Source organism: Corvus brachyrhynchos, unplaced genomic scaffold (genome assembly GCF_000691975.1).
Source record: "Corvus brachyrhynchos isolate BGI_N302 unplaced genomic scaffold, ASM69197v1 scaffold363, whole genome shotgun sequence".
Taxonomy (NCBI): domain Eukaryota; kingdom Metazoa; phylum Chordata; class Aves; order Passeriformes; family Corvidae; genus Corvus; species Corvus brachyrhynchos.
This window is the reverse complement of record NW_008237404.1, coordinates 562,974-584,766: the sequence shown is the minus strand read 5'-3', so window position 1 is coordinate 584,766 and position 21,793 is coordinate 562,974. Positions and strand designations below refer to the sequence as shown.

Sequence of the window (21,793 nt, the reverse complement as noted above, 5' to 3'; positions counted from 1 at the left end):
CTAAAAGACAGCCTGCAAAGTGTTCCTTTGTAGCTGTAGGGAGATTCTACTGTAAGTGGTAGCTGGCAACCAAAAACTCCTATAAATGGCTTAAATTGATTTGGAAATTTTCGCAGTCTCTTCTGTTGTTTACTCCAGTTGATTTTGATGCCAGGGTTGGATTTATCTCTGATATGCTTACTTATATGGTTGACATTTGGATCAAACATAATCATGAACTCCCGGCTCAAAATAATAGGAACATCAGTGATATGATAAACAGAATTGAATCCCAGTCCAAATTTTCCTACTTTGTCAACTTCACTCCTTTTTAGAGACTCCCCTAATCGAGTTATATTTAGGAAATCAGAATCAGAAAACTCAGAATTATTGAATGACCACAAAGCCGGACCATGACATGCTGCCATTCCTGGATCTAGAAGGTTCTCTCTTATATCCATATTTCTTCTCATGTCAATCAGGAAATTACATTCCGTTGCATTAGCATCATCAGCATTTTGAAGAAGCTCCTTAAAGATATCTGAAATTGAAGGGTATTCTTCCAATATGTTTTTAATTCTCACAGTCAGAGGCTCTCTTTGCCCAGATTGCTCAAATCCCATATTTTCTGGATTAATCAGTCTGGTGCTAAGGCATGGGACATTTAACCACTCAGCAGTTTTCATGGGTATGTCTTCATGCACCAAAATTATGGGTTCAACAGAATCCTCAAGCAAATCATTTAAATCATCAACTTTGATGTCACAGTAACAGCACTCATGAATTGGCTTCATTGCAAGTTTATAAGGAAGTTTGCCACTGTACAGTGGCATGGGCGTATGCAGACTCGCAGGGATCTGATTGCTGTACAGCCATCTTATGATGCTCAACATAATGTGAAGGCTTTGCTTACTCTCTTGCTCTGAGAGAGACTGCTCACTCTTCAGATATATTTTCTGAATGACCATAGAAACATGGTCTGGTGTTAACTCCTCAATTGAACCACAGCATTTAAACAACTGGTGAAACTTTGCCATAGTTTTTGGCACATAATGTAGATAAGGCTGAAGATCAAGATCAGGAACTGACTTTATTACTGCTTGTGTGAGGGAACAAAATGTTTTACCTGTCCAAACCCAGGGAAATTTCAGGGCTTTAAAAGCTTCTTTGCCTTCTTCTAGATGATCATGCATGAATCCATAAATCTCAAGTAAGATATGCTGAAACTGATAGTAGTCCTCATCACTGAAGGTTTTAGAACTATGCCAATCAACTACCACCTTGAAATGTTTCAAGACTGCTTTTATGCTGGGCTTGGTGGGGATGCCAAGTGCTTTTCCAATATCCAACAGTACATTTTCCACAAGAGGAACTGAGGAACCAACTAAAATTGCATGTGATATATCACACATTTCTGGTGGTGAACAGAGATCACAATGATCTCCTTTCCAAACTAAGGACCCTGGATAATTTGGAGGCCTTTCCTTACTTGCAGGAATCCATTTTATCTTTCTCATTGCAGCTTTTGTTTCGGATGAGTGAAGCAGCATATGGTTTTTGTTCAAAATCATCAAGAGAGTTCTAGCTTTTCTTAACAGCAAATCATGATTGGTGTTAGAGTCAGCATGCAAACCTTCAATTTTTTTTGCCACTCTCAAGATATCATTTTCCTCAAGATTAGCTTCATTTTTTAAGCCTATTTGCCTCAATGAATGAAGAATATCTGAGGAAGTAAAAATAACAGGAGGGAAATAACTTTCCTCCTCAGCATAAAACAAATGTTGCAGAAGTTCTACCTCAGGATCAAAGAGTTCGTTTGCTGACATTATCTTTTCCGGTGAAATCTTAATAAACTTTAGTGGTGTCAGCCAATCTATCACATCTGAATTCTCATTTTTCAGAAAAGTCAGATTTTCAAGAACCCATTGCATTATCTGTGCTATTTCGTCATATGAATAAAAATCACTTCTTATGTCTTCTATAACAAACTTCAAGCAGTCTGTGCTCTTCAGCTGTTCTATTTTCAGCAGATTAGCTAAGCGAATAGTTGCTTCATCACTGCTGTCAATTATTGGAACAGAAAATCTTATACCAGGAGGAATTTTGGCAGTGTGGTGTAATACCTTGCTACCTTTTAGCCCAGTAAAAACCGGGACACTTTCATCAGATGATTTTTCAATTTTTTTAAATATTAGCAATTCCTGAATAATTCTCTTCTCTTTTTCATTTGCATCTGTTAAACTCGCTAAGAATGCCCTAAGAGCATCTTTATGTGTCGATGGGAATGATGCAACCTGATTGCATAGTTTCTGTAAGGACATTTTTTCCATTATTTGTAAAACAGCACTTGGCAATGGTGGATGCACATATTTTTTTATAAGTGGATGTTGGATAGAAATATCCAGTTTCTTAAGTACAACTCCACCAATTTTCTGAATAATATCAGCTAAATATTCTGGGAGCTGAGTCTCAGATTCATCTTCCAGTATGATAGGTGATGGATTCCTAAATCTAACCAGTTCCACTGATGTTTCGTTTTCCTCCAGCAGCGTCTTGGGGATAAGCGGCATTTCATCAAACACACTCAAGTCATCAGAAAAATGTATATATAGATTTTTCCAGACCATCTTCAGCCAGGAAACTGACGGGTGCTTTTTTTCTTCCAAGCCTGGATACCACTGTACAACCACGTCTCTCCCAGGCCACGCGCTGTTCATAACCTCTTTAATGAGCCGGGCAAACCTTTCTGGGTTCAGGAGCTGCAGCTGAGTGCATGGCCTCCCTGAAATTACAGCAAAAGGGAAAAGCTGTGAAAATCACAGAGCAGAGTTTCTTAGCAAATGGCTTCAGGGGGCAAAGAAAAAGGAAAACAAGAAAAAAAAGTCTAGTCTGTGCCCTGTCTTTTTATGGGGGGAAAAAAAAATGTTTGTTAAACAGGACTGCAGATACCACCTTCCTTTGCTTTCAGGAGTTAATTAAAAGCAAATGCATTCCATATTAGTATGGAAATATAAACAAATTGAAAATTATCAGTATGTTATTACATTTGTTAGTTTAACACCAAAGTTCTCAGGCATACATAGCAACCAGAGATTTAGAATTGAACTACAAATATATTTTTTTGTTTAGTTGATTCTTTATCCTACTTATTTGCCTAGAGGTAAATAAAAATCTAATCCATTATTTGTCTATAATTGAAAGTGTTCAAATACATTTGAAAGATTCTTTATTAGATATAGCAAAGTGGCTCAGCTGATTTCACAACTAAAACTGACAAGAAATTAGACTCAGTTGTGCAGGAAGTGCTGAAATTAAGTCTATATGCTTTTATTCTTATTATCAAAGTTCTCACTAAAAGAAATATGTCTTTACACTCATGTCTTAATTATCATTAGGACAGTATATACTTAAAAACTACAGAAATTCTGGGGGTAAAATATCAATAGAATATGAAAATACCACTACCTCCCAACACATCAAAACCAATGACAGAAGTGGAAGCAAGACATCCATTAGAATTTCAGATCTTTCATCGTGCATCTAGATAACATTGCCATTTTCTTGAAGGCAACAGCGCAAATAAAGATTAAGAGCACTTGTAGACATCCTTCAGAAAAAATCTTTTTTCTTTCACTTCATGCCTACAGCGTTATAGATTGTGTAAATTCTATTGAACAGGAAACAGGTAAACACATCAGGTTTGTGAAAGTGAGGAAAACTTGCAGAAGGGGCCCAGGAAAATAAGAATCTACTTAAAAGCTAATCTTAAAACCCCTTTTTTTCATTTGAGAACAGAAGTTTAAAATATTGTTTTTAAAACTATACATGTGATCTTAAAATACTGGAAATCTTCCTGCATCTAAAATTATTAAAAATATATAAATAAACCAATGAAAATATTGGTAATTTCCATGTAACATTATAACAATGTTTTCTTCATCAATATGCATTTTCCCCTCAGCTGTACTTAGAAATCTTTTCATAATTATTTTAGGTTGCTATATCTTAGTGGCTCTATTTGGCAAGGTTTTTTTACAAGAAAGCTGGGGTAATGAGAATATCTAATGACCAAATTCACACAAGTATCAAGCTTCAATCCAAACCAGTACATCTTCAATTAATAACCGTACCTGAAAATCCCCAGAGAAGCTGTTGGGCTAGAATATAATCAAATCCGTTTTTAGAAAACATCCTGTGAGCTACACATTAATACACTCAGTATAGAAAGAGTTACTAACTAGACAAATACAGGTCTTATTTTAGGAGATTAAAAGTAAGATGTTTGTCTTTCAAAGAAATAATACAAGAAAATTTCTATTTCTGCAACTGTATCAGAAACCTCTCTGATGTAATTTCTACATCTATATAAATAAAATTCTTGACAGATTAAGATTTCTAAACTTGTCAAAACCCCCTCTAATACTTATTATTTATAGCAACATACAACTTTTTTGGTAGTGCAGTTATACTTTACAATTGTGCAGAATCATAGAATGAAGAATAATTTAGGAGGAGGTAGAATGAAGAGAAAAATAGGATACTTGAATCTTGTAAAGAACTATCTAATAGTATTTAAGAATTTCTAGAACATTTAGAAGAATAGTCGTCATATTTATTAACAAAAATATGTTCTCCTAATGAATGAGAGGCACACTACCAAGAATAAGTCCCTAGAAAAATATCAGATGCCAGAAGAAAAGAGAGACAAAAGTAAGACCTTAAATGTGACCTAAAATCTTCCCAGTAACTAAAAAGTCTAGAAAGACTTCATTGCAGCTCTGAGACCAAGCCTGGAGGGGAAGGAATGTCCTAGAACTCAGCAAGGGACTGGTTCAATAACAGAGGGGGTTTTTTTTCGTTTCTGTCACCTCTGCTATTTTAGGATGTATTCAAGCATATACTGTATTTTCTTTTGGTTGTTTTGCTCTGCTTTTTAATTTAAGCCTGCTTTCAGATTGCTTTGTGACATTCACTTGGAGGAAATTGTCTAGGAAAGTACATCTCAAAAGTCAGTTCAACGTTTCATCACACAGAACAAGCATTTTTCAGTACTAACATTGCTGTCTTACATTAAATATTCATCCATCTAATCTCACTGTGGTTGTCTTGATACCTATATATTTCTGTTCTTTAAAAGTTACTAATAAAACAGTAGCTCCTTATGGTTCTATCCTAGATCATGAATATTCCCTGTTTGGATACACAATTTGAGGTAGTCATTACTTTCAACACTTTACATTCTGTTTAAAAACAGTACTGAGGGAAATTAGCAGTAGGGGAAAAAAATTAAACCAAGCATATTCTACTGCATTAATAGGCACAACATCCATCATCTAATATGCTGATAGGACTTTGAAAGTTTTGCTTTTTAAAATAAAGGTTCGCTTTATAATAATTTCAAACTTGATGTCCTTCATATTCAGTTGAAGTCCCATATTTCGTATTTTCTATAGATTTTATATTGTTTTTAATATTTACATGTTTTATTCTATGCAAAAAGTCACTCAATTCTTCTATTTTTTTCCCAGGTGCTTTGCCATACTTTAAAAATTTATCATCTTGCCTCAGAATGACCTTATTTTTCTATTGGTTTTGATAATGAAGGAATGATCAAAACATGGAGAAAGGACGAGCTTTAGAACTCAACAAAAGGAGTAATAAAGAGAATATTTAAAGGATTGAAGGGGAAAAAAGGTCAGAACACAGAAGAAATAGAGACTGAATGACTGAAGATCATGATAAAGAATATAAAGAAAAGCAAATCAAGACTATGAGTAATAGTATTCTACATCCAGTTCTAATGTCTTCAGTATAAAAATGAACTCTGATGAATCAACTCATTAAAAAAAAAACCCAAAAACCAGAAACAAGAATGTTTTCCTGAAAAGTAAATTTTCTAGACACTGAAGAACAGCTTATTTTTAAATAGTATTACTGTATGGTGAGCTAACAAGTGAATTGGTTTGTGGATTTTGTTTACGTGAAGATACTTCTGAGATTCAGGCTTCAAATTTACCAATCAAATGATAAACACAAGGGTGGAAATGTAAGTGCAAACAAACACTGAGAAGAATAAATGCTGAAAAAATTAATTGTGAAGACATTTAAACATAGAAGCATCTTATCTATAGATACAACAAACTCCTTCACTAAGTCTTTTGGTCACGATTGGGAGTATTTCCGTAGGTCCACATTGACACAACCATAAACTATGAATTAAGACTCAGGAAACACATGAGGAAATTACATGATCTACAGTATGCTTGAGGCTAGACACTTAAACTGACTTAATCTGGTCCAAAACAAATGTACTGATGTGATCACTTGCAATTGTGAGATAAGAGATGATCCACAATACCAAAACCATGACACAGCTATTGCATATGCAAATCCTATAAATACAACAGAATTAAGACTAAGTGGAAGAATACTATTTGAATAAAATTCTTCACCCTTGAATACATTTTACTAAATGAGTATCTATTGTTTTATCACAAATTTTCATCCTTCTTCCTTTGCCTTTTTGTTCATTTATAATTTTCATTTGTGTCATTTCCAGTTCAAGCAATATAGTCTATCATATCTTAATGGATTTTTACATGAGTGTCTTATTTATGGGAATGCAACTTCAAGAGACATTACTTTAAACTTTGGCTTAGAGCTAGTCTGTTTGAACCATTAGAAGTTGGTTTCACTATAAGAGAATACAAAAGACACATTACCTCGGCTTTTGGCGGCTTCTTTCAAAGCAGCAAGAACCTCAGGCTTCAGGTCATCAGAGAGTAACTTTCCTTCCAGGCCAGGATAGAGTGATCTAGCACACCATGAAAAAAAAGAAAACAAAAAAAGGCCCCCACACTTTAGCATAATTTATTTATGTTACTGCACAGACATTACCAGCTTGGTAATCATCATGGTAGAACAGTAGCATGCAAAGCAATCATGTACATATGCAGAGTAGGGCTTTCAGTGGGCATTTTCTGACAAATGAAAAAATCCTACATTTAGAAGGAGAGGGTAGTAAGAAAGTAATTTTTCCAACTATTCTTCTTTTCAAAGCAGGTTTTCTTTTGATAGAAAAACTGGGATTAAAAAACTATTTTCACCTATTTGAATTGTAACAAAAAAAAAGTTAAAATAGTACCTACCATTCTATGTCTCTTAGAATTCTGTTTGAAAAGTGTACAAAAAATGCAACACATAATTCTAGAATGTCACACAGGTCTGTGGATTTGAAAAGATTTGCAGATTTCAGATCTGTGATCAATAGTTAAAATTATTGTGCGAAGAGTAAGTTTCATCCTGCCCTTCTCTTGCTTTAGCTCTTAAAACTAGATCGCTTTTCAGGGCTTTGGTCTTTGTGAAATCAAAAATAAAATATCCAGTTTAATTCTGATCACAGGTATGTTCATTAGACAAACCAACACAGAATCTTGTTCTTCCACAGAGTTAACAGAAAGAAAATGCTTAAGAGCTTATTTTACCTTCTTAGCAGGCTCCAAATTTGAATAAGAAAAGAGCCAATCTCCTAAATTGAAAGGGGTTTGAAACATCTAACATGCATAATTTATCATACTTAAAACATTAGAATTAAAGATACTTGATGCAGGCAAGAATAGAGGCAAAGAAAGCATTACTATTTCAAATTTCTGTTTTAGCACAGCTGTCAAGGAGATTTATGGATTTATGACTGTTATCATACGCTTTTGAATCAGTTTTACAAGGCCTATCAAACCAAGTCCACTACCAATGGAACATGAACTGGATAAGATATACTGGTGTCCTCAAGTTTCAAAAAAAGTATCTTATATCTAGTCTGAAGCAGGGCTCTAATTTGTTAGTCTCATCATGGGAATGTTTTCCGTTTTAGTATGCTGCTGTAACTTCTGGAAGGAGTGCAAGAACAACAAAAGATAAATCATCTCACAATTGATACTAAAGAACATTTTTTTTAGAAAAAGACACTAGAATCACAGGCTCTAAGTGGTTTTAATCCCCTTATAAATAACCTGAATTGTTTAGAGCAAGAAAGATTATGGGTTTATGATTATGGGTTTAAATTTATGGAGCTCCTGGAGTGCATCCAGCAGAGGGCTTTGAAGATAATTAAGGGACTGGAACATCCCTCCTATGAGGAAAGGCTGAGGGAGCTGGGCCTGATCAGCCTTGGGAGGAGACGACTGAGAGGGGACCTCATCCACATCTATATGTATCTGAAGGGAGGGTGTCAAGAGAGTGGAGCCAGGCACTTTTTTGTGGTGCCAAGGATACAGGCAATAGGATACGAGGCAAAGCGCCTCGGCAAAGAGAAACCGATGCACAAGAAGTTCCAGCTGAACACGAGGAAGAACTCCTTCACTGTGCAGTGACCACACACTGGAACAGGCTGTCCAGAGAGGTTGTGGAGCCTCCCTCACTGGAGATACTCAAGAACCATCTGGACACAATCCTGTGCCGTGTGCTCCAGGATGGCTCTGCTTGAGCAGGGAGGTTGGAAGGGACCACAGGGGGTCATCTGACCCGTTCTGTGATTCTGATTAGAATATAGCAGAAAAAAGCCAGCAGCAGACTTGAAGATATGCAAACTGTTTTCAAGAAGCATGGGAAGACAAGTTACCTGCATCCAGCTGCTCTTCTTGAAGATTGGCTGTCTATATGTATATTCAAAACATATTTTACATAAGGACCTCACTTGAAGCACTTTTTACCTTAATAATATCTCTATGGGCACACTCCAACCCACCTCTACTTCCCTTATAAACAGTCCACAGAGCAGGAAAAGCAACAAAAACTGGCCAAGTGTCACATTCTCTCAAGTTGTATGTCTGGAAATTAGTGGAACTCTGAGGCAAAGGAGAAGGTGGGATTATTGTAAACATACATGCAGGTAGCACATTGTAAGGGGAAACAGAAAGACAGCTGGTGTGTCTGAGTGACTTCAAGCCATACATCTTTAGAGATTATGTGGAGAATGGTCCAGATTTAAGAAGTATTTAATAATGCGTAATCCAGTACAGACATAAAAAGCAGTAGTCATGCTTTCTCCCCAGTGACCCCAAGCTCATTTATTCCAGCTAGCCTGCTCTTTGCTATCCTCTCCCCAGTGTCAGTGCAAGCTCTTTTGGCTGATGAAATGAGGACCAAATTGGAGCACTAGTGCAGCTGGGAAATAAGCAAGGAAAAAAGCTAATTGGAGAGGGACTGGAAGGAACAAAAGGAGAGCAGATGTGAAAGTACTACCTCACTGAAAGTAAGTGTTGTGATAAAAAAAAACTAAAAACAGATGTAATCTCAAGACTTAAGTTATCATTACCTAATTTAATGAACTTCCTAGTATGCATATTTCTAATCTCCTCCTATTTGTAATTCCCAGAAGAAAATGGACTTGAAAGGTATCCTTCAAGTCTATCCAAGGTAGAAGATCACACAATTCTTTTATAAAGGGTTAATGGCAAATGGGTGTCAAATTTTTCAAATGAGACAGATGAACACAGACATACACATATATACAAAAAAAAGAGTTCTATCTATGCATTATTTCATCACAATACAGGCTGCTGCATACCTTGATTGTTGATAAGCAAAGAACAGTCTGAAGCTCTGTTTTAACATGTACCTTAAAAAAAAAAAAAACACTACCAAAAAACCCCCCACAGTATTACAAATATTAAGCATACCTGGGATATTCTTCTGAGGTTATGTAAACTACATCCTGTTCTGACACAGATGAGGAAAAAGGAATAAAATTCCCATTCTGTAAAGGCAAAAGCTCCAATCCAATCAGTTCACTATAGACTCCATCAGAAAGCACAAATTCTAAAAGATGAAGCTTTTCTTCAGCAGGTCCACTGTGTCCAGATTTCCGTAGCACTTGTCGCACTACAGTGGGAGTCACTTTTTTCACAGCTTTAGCAGTAGAAATAGTAAGATGCACTGCACTAGCAATATTTGCTGGTACCTTGGCAATCTGCTTCCCTGAATTCTGGAGGTAGTTGAGAATAGACTGTGTGTACTCCAAACTCTCATCCATTTCAGAAAAGTGCACCTGTTCCACCTTTATCCACTGATTACTCACTGAGTAAATAACTGTATGCTGGAGCAGGTCTCTAAAGAGAGGTAATACAATTGGTTTCCAGGGTACCCTGATTTTGTTCTCATCAGGCCATAACCTATAAATTCTTTCAGCTGACAACGGAAAATCTGAATTCTTCTCAGTCTCCATTCGTTTGATAGCTTCCAAAATAAGGGTGGTATATGCCTTAGGCACTATATTTACCACAAGAAGATCATTCCACAAAGCTGCCGGATCTCTCCACTGATCCAACTCTCGCCATTTGATACTCCTCCTATTGTCTGTGAGACCAAAGAAACCACTAACATGAACTGGGAGTCCAGTTTTGCTTTCTTCGCCTGGAGGCAAAGGCAGAAAACAAAAAGCTCTTCCTGAAAAGTCTGCTACGGCTCCATTTTCCTCCACATTAGTTGCTAAAGACATGGCTATTCCAATTGTAGGAACAAATTTCAAGTCATCAGCTAAAGAATCCAGCTCTGTACACATTCCTCGACCACCCACACAATTACACACTAACCAAGATGTTTTCTGTGCGTCTTTAACACTCTCATCTTCTACAACTATATTTACATGGTATGTCACACATGTTATACTATTGCTTGGAACTCCCTTACAGTACTGATTTATTGCAGTTCCCAGGATTTTGATAGAATTGGGTCTCTCATGTTTCAAGGCCTTGTTCTCGCTGGCAGTTACTCTAAAAACCAGCCTCTCTGTTCCATCAGCTTCCCGAACGTGCAATGAAACGTCCTGAACACTCTTCAGGAAAAGCAATACTGTGTCCGCATCTGCTCTGAAGGATTCAAACAGCTCCAGAACCTTCTGTTTGTCGTAAACATTGCTGCTCAGTTGGGAGGGCTGCAGGCGAAGTGGGAAACGAAAAAAGGTACCAGGGAAGTTTCCGTTCTTAAAGGTTTCCTTAGTGCTGCCAAATACACCAATGAAAGGTGCAAATTGGTCAGTAAGTTCATTTATTTCCTTGCTATCTTCTTTTAGATTCCAACACTGGCCTGACTCATGAGGTCCAAAAAGGGTTTGATGGGGATCAAGCATTCCAATCTGGTCACCACTGAAGATGCTAGGGACATCTGTATACATAAAAACCAACAATTATTAAAAATCCTAAAACAACATACTTTAAAAGTACAGTGTTAAGGAACAAACTTTAAAAAAGCAAGAAAAAAATATTCTAAAACCATGATGAACGGAGTATAATGCCCAGGGAACCGGCTGAGTGACCATCCCTGAAGGTATTTAAAAGACACATATACATGGCCCTTGGGGACATGGCTTAGTAGCAGGCTTGGTACCTTTTGGCTTACAGTTGGACTCAATGTTCTTAAAGGTCTTTTCCAACCTACATGATTCTGTGATTCTGATAACAAAATTCAGTGCTTACTGACAGGGAAGAAACAAGCACACACCTATTCTGCAATTGAATATATAAATACTCATTCAGCTATTTGAATTCTAGCAGACAGAGAGCAACAGCAAATACAATTACTTTCAACTACATACTTTTATGTTTCCAGCATTTTCAAGAAAAAAAACATCTAATTTATTACAAGTGTGCTCTATTAGATTCATACTTTGCAGATCTTGAAGGCTGGCAAACAGTAATCCTGTACATTTAAAAGCACAAATTCCCAGAATTATCAAACCACTGAATGTATTAATTTTATTCATGCTCAGCTAGGCAAAATATTGTTAAAAAATATCATGTATCTTAAAAATTCACTTCACAAGGTAAAAAATTTTATTTCAGCAAAACTTTGCCTCTTATTCTGTGCTATTATAGGTGTGGAGACTGTAAGCATTATTCATGCTTCTTCTGTACCACAATAAAACATTCTGGGAGAATAATATGTTTCAAGACTGGATATTACCTGCTTGTGAAACAGTATGTACTATCTCTTTCAATTGTAAATGTGCATATACCTCTATTACATAATATCTTTTCTAGCAGGAAATAAAAATCACTACCTACTATACAAAGAACCTGCAAAAGAGTTTCAGTCTAGTGAGTAGAACTTCCACACTTCTACTTGGATAGCTACCATACATTATGAGCCTCTATAAAATGAGCACCAGTGTATAATTGAAATACCATTGTAAAGGAATGTGCATTTCAATATAAGGGACTAAGTAGATAATGATGCTAATAGAACAATCTTCTTCAAAAACATTCAGAATCAAATAGATATCTTACAGGATTGCAAAAAATAGGAATGCTTCATAAGAAAATCTAGCCATGTACTAATTTTAAAATGCATTATAGAGAAAATATTAAATGTTCGTGAATATCTAAAGTAATTTAACTATTTAAAACTTCAACATTTTCTTTTTAAAATAACTACAAAGAGTACCTGTTATATGATAAACTGAATTAAAGCCAATTCCAAATCTTCCAACTTTCAGGGGATCATCTTTCTTCCTGCTTCTTGCTATTTCCTGTATACCATGCCAGTCTTCAGGGGTGAAAATGGCATCATTGTACGCATAAAATGCTGGCCCTATAATAAACAGGCAAGAGTTAAAAAGATGACAGAAGAAAACTATTTAATGTTTAAAATTTCTAGGAAATGAAGTCACAGACCTGAGAAAGCATTTCTTTGAAGTATGCATGTGCAAATTGAATGGGGAAGCTATGACTTAAGATGACATCAAATTATGACTGGTAATGAAAAAAAAAGCAAAATGCAAAAGCAAAAGCAAGGAGATGAATTTAACTCTGTACATGGTAGTTAGATTTATATTCTGATGTGGTATTTAATTCTCGCATCCACATTTTAAAAGAATGATTCTGAAAAACTGAACAAAAAGCAGAAAACAATGAAACTTCTGAAAAAAGTACCATGTGGCACAAGACTTAAACTCAATCTGTTCAGTCTATCGAAAAGATATCTGAAAAATGTACTAGTCACAGTCCAAAGATACCTCCACTGGCAGGGAATATAAGGCAAGATATAACAATAACCTGTGTCTAGAAAGTAAGGCGGACAAATTCACATTAGAAGACATAATAAGGCTGATTAACAACTGAAAGAAGCCAGAAGAAAGAAGTAGTGGATCATCCATCATTGAAATCTACAAATCACAACTGAATGCCTTTCAGGATGACTATGCAAACTAATTTGCTTGTTAAATACATAACTGACCTTCATCTCACAAAGCCATAGTAAATGATGTAAAATGATGCTAAAGTTTCAATAAACTGTATTTGCAGTATACAGGCAATATGGAGCAACACTGGGTGTAAGGGCAAGAGAAAAAGGATGGGGAAGAAAACTGAACTGCCCGGACAATGCTGAAATGTAAAGGGCTATGGTCATCTTACATTAAGAACTGGTGTGCTGGCTTGGGCTTCTTGGTAGCTGGGGGCTGTATTTTGGATTTGTGCTGGAAACAGTGATGGTAACACAGGGCTGGTTCAGTTATCATTGAGCAGGGCTTACACAGAGCCGAGGCCTTTTCTGCTTTTCATGTGGTCCAAACAGCAAGTGAGCTGGGGGTGCATAAGGAGCTGAGAGGGGACATAGCCAGGACAGCTAACCCCAAACAACATGCATATTGAAGAACAATGACCACATTTAATAAAAATTATATTTACCCTGATATTGTGCCATGTCCTTGGACCATAATGTTTCTGTTCCATACTGAGTTTCATCATATAGAAACCTAACCTCTGTAGCACCAGCATCTTCTGCATTCTGTATCAGTTCCTGAGGCAGAAAAAAAATAAACAAAACAAAGTATAATGCAGTAATACATATTCTAGCAATGGCTTTTGAACTTAAACAGTAGAAAATAATAAGCAATTGTCTCAAGTGTAATTATTTTCATACTTTTCAACCAAAGTGGTTTTATCCAGTTTACCTGCATGAGAATAGGTATCCTTATAAAACAAATATTCAGACAAATACTATAAATGTGATCTGAATTTGAAGCTCAAGCACCATACAAAAGCAGTCACAAAGCTGAGAAACAAGCTACTAAGCTGTTACTACTACATTATCCTGAATTAGAGCTGTAGAAGTCTAAAAACAACACAAATGTGAGAAGGAAAAAAAAGAATTTTCATATTTATCAAAGTGTATTGTTAAGCCTTTACAAACAGTTGTACAACAACAGTGAGGCACCCATCCACAAAAGGGTAATACACAGTACTCTTCTTTACGTCAACTGAATTAAGTTCAGGTTAACATTTCACAGTATGAACCAACCATTCAAGGGCCACGATGCTCACACTTCTAAACCCCTTTGACAAAGGGCTGCAAAACAGCTCTGACCAGTAGCTCCCTAAGCCATGAACCAACAGAGCAGCGCCCCCGTTGATTTAAACCCACAGACTGGAAAGAGGCTTATATTGAGTATTTGTTAAATAGTATTAGTAGTGGTGAGAGCTATGGAAAACTACAATGTCAGTAAACTAGTTCTGTAAACACAACCATTAATAAAATATGCCTATTCAGTCCCATTCTCATCAACGGCAGACGCGTAAGCATGGTTATAAATACCTACGGGATTACAGGCTCACACAATGCTCTGTTTACACTGAACCATCCCAGTGTATCAGGGCTCCAGATATATAAACACGTGTGTATGTTCATGTGGGTGTGTGCAAGGTTAGCATATGAAAGTACTTCAGCTGAATTGAAAAGCAACATAGATACATCACATGCAATGTATTCATAGACATAATTTCATTCAATTATGCATAAAAGACTTGATAGCAAGATGAGCTTGTACTTAGAAAATGCATCAACTAGCAGCAAGTATTTCAGATTAAGTTGCATTCAAATATACTGTTGAGACTAAAATAACCTCACTGTTATCTAATATCTGGTTCCAAAATTATAACCCTTTGATTTTGCAGTTTGTGACAGTATGTTCAGTCTATAACGTATATTATATTGTCACTTCTACATAATTTTGAAGTATTATGAGATAGCAAGAAATATACCTACAGTTAAGCATAAATAAGAAATGTTTAAAGAATCTTTACAAGATGTTTATATGCAGTTCTTCTTCTAAAAGAACAATCATGACAGTTCTTCATGAAGATAAAGAAAGATAGCCCAAAGTCTTCAGAAATATTAAATACTAAGTATGGAAATCACCATGTAGTCAGACTTGCATTCATGCTGTGGCACATGGGGTAACTGCTACATTCAGCTGTAACAGCATTGTATCTGAAGAATCAAAACCCTGAAATAAATTTTAAGGTATCAGCAAAATTCCTGGTAGTAATCTCTCCCTAACAATCTGTTAACCCTAAATTGTAAACTATGAAAATAGCATCATTTCTACTTTTAGATTTACCTATCTGATTTCTAAGGACATTACCTTATTTCTTCATGTTGGAATGAAAGTTTGGGTTTACAATGTTGACGAGATCTGAACCCTTCTTAATTCAAATACATTTTACAGATGCAACTAGTACTGAGAAATAATAAAAATGTAAGCACCCTCTTACAGACTGTAACAGACAGTACAGACGCTGCTCAGAATGTATCCAGGAAGCAGTTTGCCAAAACAGTTGAAGATAAGCTTATCTTGGGCATTCCCACTAAGCATAATCAGCTTCTAGTTCCATGGTTGCAAACAATACAACAGACATCAGGAACTGTCATCATCTATCAACATTTGTGTGTTTTGTATGTATGTATGTATAGATAGATAAGACAACTTTACCAGATTCCATTAGTTAGAATCTAGTATTCCCATACACTAAGAAAATTAGGTTCCTACCACCCATGTGATGAAGCATGCTGGATGAGAAGTCTAACATCCAACTAATCACCCCAGATGCTCTTAAAAACAAAAAAAATCAAACTGCCATTTTCAGATATTAACATAGGAAGCTATGATAAATCACACAAATCATCTTCTACTGAGCAAACCCAGAAATGTTTAAAGGAAAAAAACAAACAAAAACCACACAAAACACACAACTCTCTTTGCCTTGTCCACACAAATGGAAACATGTATCTCCTGTACTACTGTAAATATAAGATAAAACAACCATAAGATTTTCTGGAAAGTGTTAAACTTTGGTATTATGTCATGCATATTAAATGACGGTTAAATATGCTATTTATTGTCTACCTTAAGAATCTGTCCTCCCTCTGGGTATCTTCTTAATATATCCTTAAGAAAATCAACAAGTGGCGGAGTTGTTTGTCCAAAACGACCTAAAACCAAACAAATAAATTTAAAAATCCCCTGTGCATTATGCTACTATGCACCTAATTTCAGATTAAATAAAAAACCACTAAACAATTACTGCGAACTTAGATAATTTCTTTAAACTAACTTAAGGCCTGTTATTGTAAAGTCTTGTCTTTCCAAAATCAACTGTGAAAATACTACATTATAAATCTTTTAATTAAAAAAAGTAAAGCAGCAGTTTTGATGTTAAAGTCAACAAGCTGTTTCATATCTAGATGAAACAAATTTGGAGGCTGTCTTTGCAACAGTTATACCACAATTCCAGCTACTTGATGTTCAAAAGTAGGAATTACTAAAAGACTACTATTTTTTAAGTAGCAGGACAGTATTCCAGGGCAGCAGTGGCTCTAACTCTTTTATAGCCAGTGATGATCCCTACTGACAACTACACACAGGCACAGAAGGTTTTGGCTCTAGTGTACACCTCCTGTTCTGACACACTTTGGGCATGGACCTGGTGCCAGTTTTGGTGTTGCCAGAGCTTAACCCTGGAGGGAAAAGAGTCCAAGCATTATGAACATCTGCTCCAAGAGAAAAAGTTATCACAAAATTAAAGGTTCAGTACTCTTCAATTCAAACTCCGGTCTGAGGCTAAAGGGCAGCTCCCTTAACCAAACCTTTAAAACATGTGCTTCAAACAAATAGCAATGATGCAATCCTCACAAGGAAAACAGACCCTAATGATGCCCTATCTAAAGCGTCCTTATAAAATTATTAACAAGTAATTATTCTCTCCCTCTCTTCTGCATATACGTGTGTTTATGAAACACACAGAATCAAACACGCATATTATGTATATTCTGGAATAAAACACTAGGAAAAAAAGCGAAGTGGAAAAAAGGGGACAAATAAGAGTTCTATTTGCTGAGAAAATGTCAAGCAAAAACATCAAATATTTTGTCTTTAAAATTTTCTTGTGTCACTTTATTTAAGGTAATTTAATAGCATCAATGAAAAAAATAAGCAAGAAATTGCAACTGACGGTTGAAGGTGTGTGAAATATTTTATAACTTTTGTTAATTTTACAGAAGTATATGAAAGTCAACATGCATACTTCCAAAATAAGGCGAACTGATCAACTGAAATTATCTAAAATCAAGAAACTAATCTTCTCTAAGTTAGGCAGGCAGGTGGAAGTATTTAAACAACATATCTCATTCACCATGGGAACCACAAAAACAGACAAATAACTTCTAAGTGATAGGAATGAAGATAGACTTTGTTCACTTTAAATCTAAGAGCAGAGCTGCTCTATGCATGTCACAACAATTACTCTGGCTATAGATCATTATTTACTGCATCTTATCAAAGGCTGAACTGATTTTTCTTGACTATTAGGGCTGGTGATATTTAACACAAAACTGGTACCACAAATTTCAAGTAGAAACTTGTTCTCCCATAACAGCAGACAAGCACTCAGGAGCCCAGAGAGTCTGTGCAGTCTCCATCCTCTGAGGCTTTCCAAGCTCCACCAGATCAACCCTCAAGCGACCCGGTCTGACCTCAGAGCTGTCCACACTTTGAGCAGGAAGGCTGGAGTAAAAACCTCCTGATGTCCCTTCCAACATGAATTATTCTGTGATCATATGAAAAGATCATGTGTTATTTGACAGACACCAGCAACGAATGAGCACAAAGGGGACACGGATGATCTTCAGAGTACTTCAGCAACCCATGTGCTTGGTCCTACTGACCATGCACTTCCAAGTGAGAAATTCAGGGCATTTCTTGATTCATCTGCTGTAAGGAAAAATCTCTGAACTGAAAGACTCCGGAATGAACACAAAAGGCTGATACTAAAACCTTCAGATGTTTTAGATTGACTTACATCAGAACTGTGGGCCAGGAAAAGTTAAGCACTTTATCTAGACATAGACAGCTTACAGTGAAATCTCTAAGAAAATCTCCATTTCTAGGCACAGAAATACAGTGCCAGTTTTTCTTTCCCATTTAAGATTTCTTAGGGCCACTACACTTTATCCTCTATATACTTGCATGGTGGAAAATAAGACTTTTTTTATTTAGTCTACCACAGCCTACACACAGCAAAACATCAGAGCAAGCAGTCAAGAATGAGAGAAAGAAAAGCGTTTGATGTCATAGAACCATGAAGTCCATTTTTATAGGTGTTTTCTAATTACTTCAGGTTCTAGAGAATGTGAACACGAACTTCTGACTAATATACAAACTTCCCTCTGTTACTAAAAATCCATAATCCAGTTCATGGCTTGAACAGGCTAAGAAATACAATATTTTTGTGAGACCAAATAAAATATCTGCATGAAAAGAACAGTTTCCTTCTTCATCCTACCATCCCATTAGCAATTATTTCACTGCCTTGCAATAAAGTTATTGTGAGAAAAATACTAATGCTAGCAACCAAATAAAATAATTATGACAAATTTTAATTAGAGCATTTCTGAAGATATTCAGTTATCAAGACACCATATGAAAAGATACACCTTCGGTTTTCTTTAATAAAAATGTAAATAACAGACAGAGTTAAAAGAAAACCAAACTATCAAAGAAAAAAACCTAAAAACAACGGAAGAAATCCAGAGATTTTTACCAGTGTCATATTTTTTTACATGGTGGTTACTGAAAAGATATCCTTTCAGTATCTGAACTGCTTTCAAGTATTCAGCTTCTTTTATATGAGACAAGGCAGCTACAACACTACTGAAAGGCAAGTCTTATTGATTCCAAAGGACAGCAATAACCTAAATTCTACACATTATATTACAAAGAAAAAAACAAATGCCAAGGCACTTAAAAAGAGAAGCCTAATTTTTCTAGAGTGGAATGAAAAGAACAAGTGTCAAACCTAGGACTTACATGAAAAATAATTGCTTCACATTTAAAGGAGATAAATTTTCAATTAACTCCATGTTGCATCAGAAAATGCTTTGAGCTTCCAGTTTATAAACAGAGACAAATATTTTCCATACCTCCTCCTTTCAACCCTTTTGACTGAAGTTTCAGAAAAACTTGATTTTGAGACTTCTGAAGATCCACAATCTTGATATCATCAGACAACTGAAGGAAAAAATAAGACAGAACTTGGTCAGAAGTTTCAGTTTGTTAGTAACAGGACCAAAACAAATCAGGTGGAAAAAATGCCTATAGAAGCATACTAAGAGCAAGCCACGGCCTCTTGTTTGTACATTTGAAAAAGTTTTGTATTCAGGGAAGTTCTGGAAGCATAAAATGAAAGCATTATTGTTCTAAGGTGAATGACCATAAAAAAAATTAACATATACAAGAAGTACATAATCTGTACTCCACAAGTACATCTGGGTATGCAATTTCACAGGGGGCTTAAACTAAGCAATATCAGCTCAAAGCAGCTAGCAAGATGCAATGTGTAGAGACAGAAGTGTCAGAGAAACACCCCTGAAGAATCTGACAGCCTCATCCCCCATTACCTCTACATGCAGACCGGTTGAAGGGACCACTGAAAGTCACCTAATCCAACCCCCAGTGGACTCACCAGGAACATCACTGAGAAACTGAGGCAAACTAAGCAACACATTCCTTAGCAGCCATTGGGGAAACTATTCAGTAATCACAGCACATAATGGTTTTGCTGCACTTCTCATTTCATATGATGCGTGTCTCATTCATATACTAAGTGTTGTTACAAAACTCATATGTTATCCTGCATGCAACAACAACAAATGCCAAATTAGAGGGCCACTGCACTAATTAGGATCTATATTAAAATATTATTATGTGAAATTATATGATTATATTAGTCTCAGTTTACAGCAAATGTTGGGACTACTTCCTCACTTCGATGGGTAAAAACAAATCACTAGAAAGCAGTTGGTGTTAACACAGACATAGATGTTTACAATCTAACTACATTCAATAAGCAAAAGACAACCCTAGTCCAGAGTATGTCATCATTATTTAACAACAACAGTAATAATAAAAACTTACATTCTTTTTTATTTACACCAGTTTTAAATAGTGATTAAAGCAACAGTGGGTTTATCATAAAAATGCAGAAATATTGTACTTGAGTTGAACTTTCTCAAGACATAAAATTGGGTATAGCTACTCTGAAATGACTAAAATAAAAAGCAATCCATGGAATGCTCTAAACCATCACCAAGCATTAAAGGGATTGAGTAACTGAATATTCTAAGGTACAATTTTTGTACCAAAACACCACTAGAAACTTGGACATTGAATAGATCCAGATCAATAATTTAACACTGTAAGGACCTATGAGAAAAAAGGTACTGGATTTTACTTAACATCTGTAAATTGCACATAACAGTTCTAAAAAAAGGGGGGAAAAAAGATTTATGGATTAATATTCTACTACTCCGAAAATTAAAAAATAATTTGGTCCCAATAAACAGGAGTTCAAAAGTTTCTAAAGTATTTTCAAATTTTCTACAGTACAGAATAAATGTTCCCATATAAATTCCAGTTTATTATAAAAAATAACCCAAACAAACAGAATAGCAATTGCAGCCTGCTTACTGACTGTTCCCTGAAAAAGATAAGTTTTCTGTGCTAGTCAGATCTTTGCTTCCAGGCAAATTTTAGAAAGTGATACAGAGTTCGTCCTCCAAAACAGGAAGGCCTGGAGAGAACAAAACCAAGGACACACAAAACCAGACAAGAAAACAAAAGATAAACTACACATGGAGTTTGCTTCAAACCTGAGCCCTCAAAGACTACTTGTGTTCCCCAGGTTCTTAAAAGTTTCCTTAAAACCAACACCTATATCTTTCCTTGTATCATAGAATGGTTTGGGCTGGAATGGGACATTTGAAGATCATGTAGTCAAACCCCCCCTCCCACCAATGCCATGAACAGGAACTAGATCAGGTCTCTCAAAACTCCATCCAGCCTGATCATCAACACTTCCAGTCATGGGGTATCCACTATTTCTCTGGGAAATTTTCAGTGTCTTATCACCCTAATGCTAAAAAGTTTCTTTGTGCCCAATCTAAACTTACCCTCTTTCGGTTTAAAGCCATTGTCCCTTGTCCTATCACTTCAGGCCTTGATAGAAAGTCTCTTTCCATCTTTCTTATAAGCCCCCATCATATACAGAAAGACCACAACAAGGTTTCCCTAGAGCCCTCTCTTCTCTACGCATTTGCAAGTCCCGTTGCCCTATTTAACACTAGTTTCCAACCTCCTCTCTCTCCTCTTCTTGCCTCTACTCATCCCATCCCATCCCACCAGGTCTCCAGGTTCCCATTTCCCAAGAGCACAGCCGGAAGCACACCAAGCAGTATTGAAAGACTGACACCAGGTTGATGCCTTAAACAGAACAAGGTCATTCATTCATTCATTCATTCGACTCTCTCCTGTGCCCAGACCTCAATTTTTAGCTTGTCACTTTCATCTCACTGTGATGTCAGCTCTGGTCTTGAAACTGACCAGAGTGGCAGGAGGGCAGAACAAGCACATCAGCACTCTCGGGTGAATTTCTGCTCTACCCCAAAGAAATTAGGATAAAACACAGGGAGAACATCAGGGAAAGGG

General features: G+C 36.2%; 1 protein-coding gene across 1 annotated transcript in view; it reads right to left on the bottom strand.

Moving 5' to 3' along the window:
* SACS (sacsin molecular chaperone) overlaps positions 1–19,315 on the bottom strand; it is a 29,267-nt gene extending 9,952 nt beyond the window's left edge. Inside the window, exons 1-7 of the mRNA XM_008630979.2 lie at positions 19,231–19,315; positions 16,160–16,245; positions 13,662–13,773; positions 12,418–12,564; positions 9,657–11,139; positions 6,702–6,793; positions 3–2,761 (exon numbers count right to left, since the gene is read on the bottom strand). Of these exons, the coding sequence (XP_008629201.1) occupies positions 3–2,761; positions 6,702–6,793; positions 9,657–11,139; positions 12,418–12,564; positions 13,662–13,677 (4,497 nt within the window). The 5' untranslated portion in view covers positions 13,678–13,773; positions 16,160–16,245; positions 19,231–19,315. The remainder of the gene's footprint in view (positions 1–2; positions 2,762–6,701; positions 6,794–9,656; positions 11,140–12,417; positions 12,565–13,661; positions 13,774–16,159; positions 16,246–19,230) is intronic.
* Between the last annotated feature and the right edge of the window lie 2,478 nt (positions 19,316–21,793).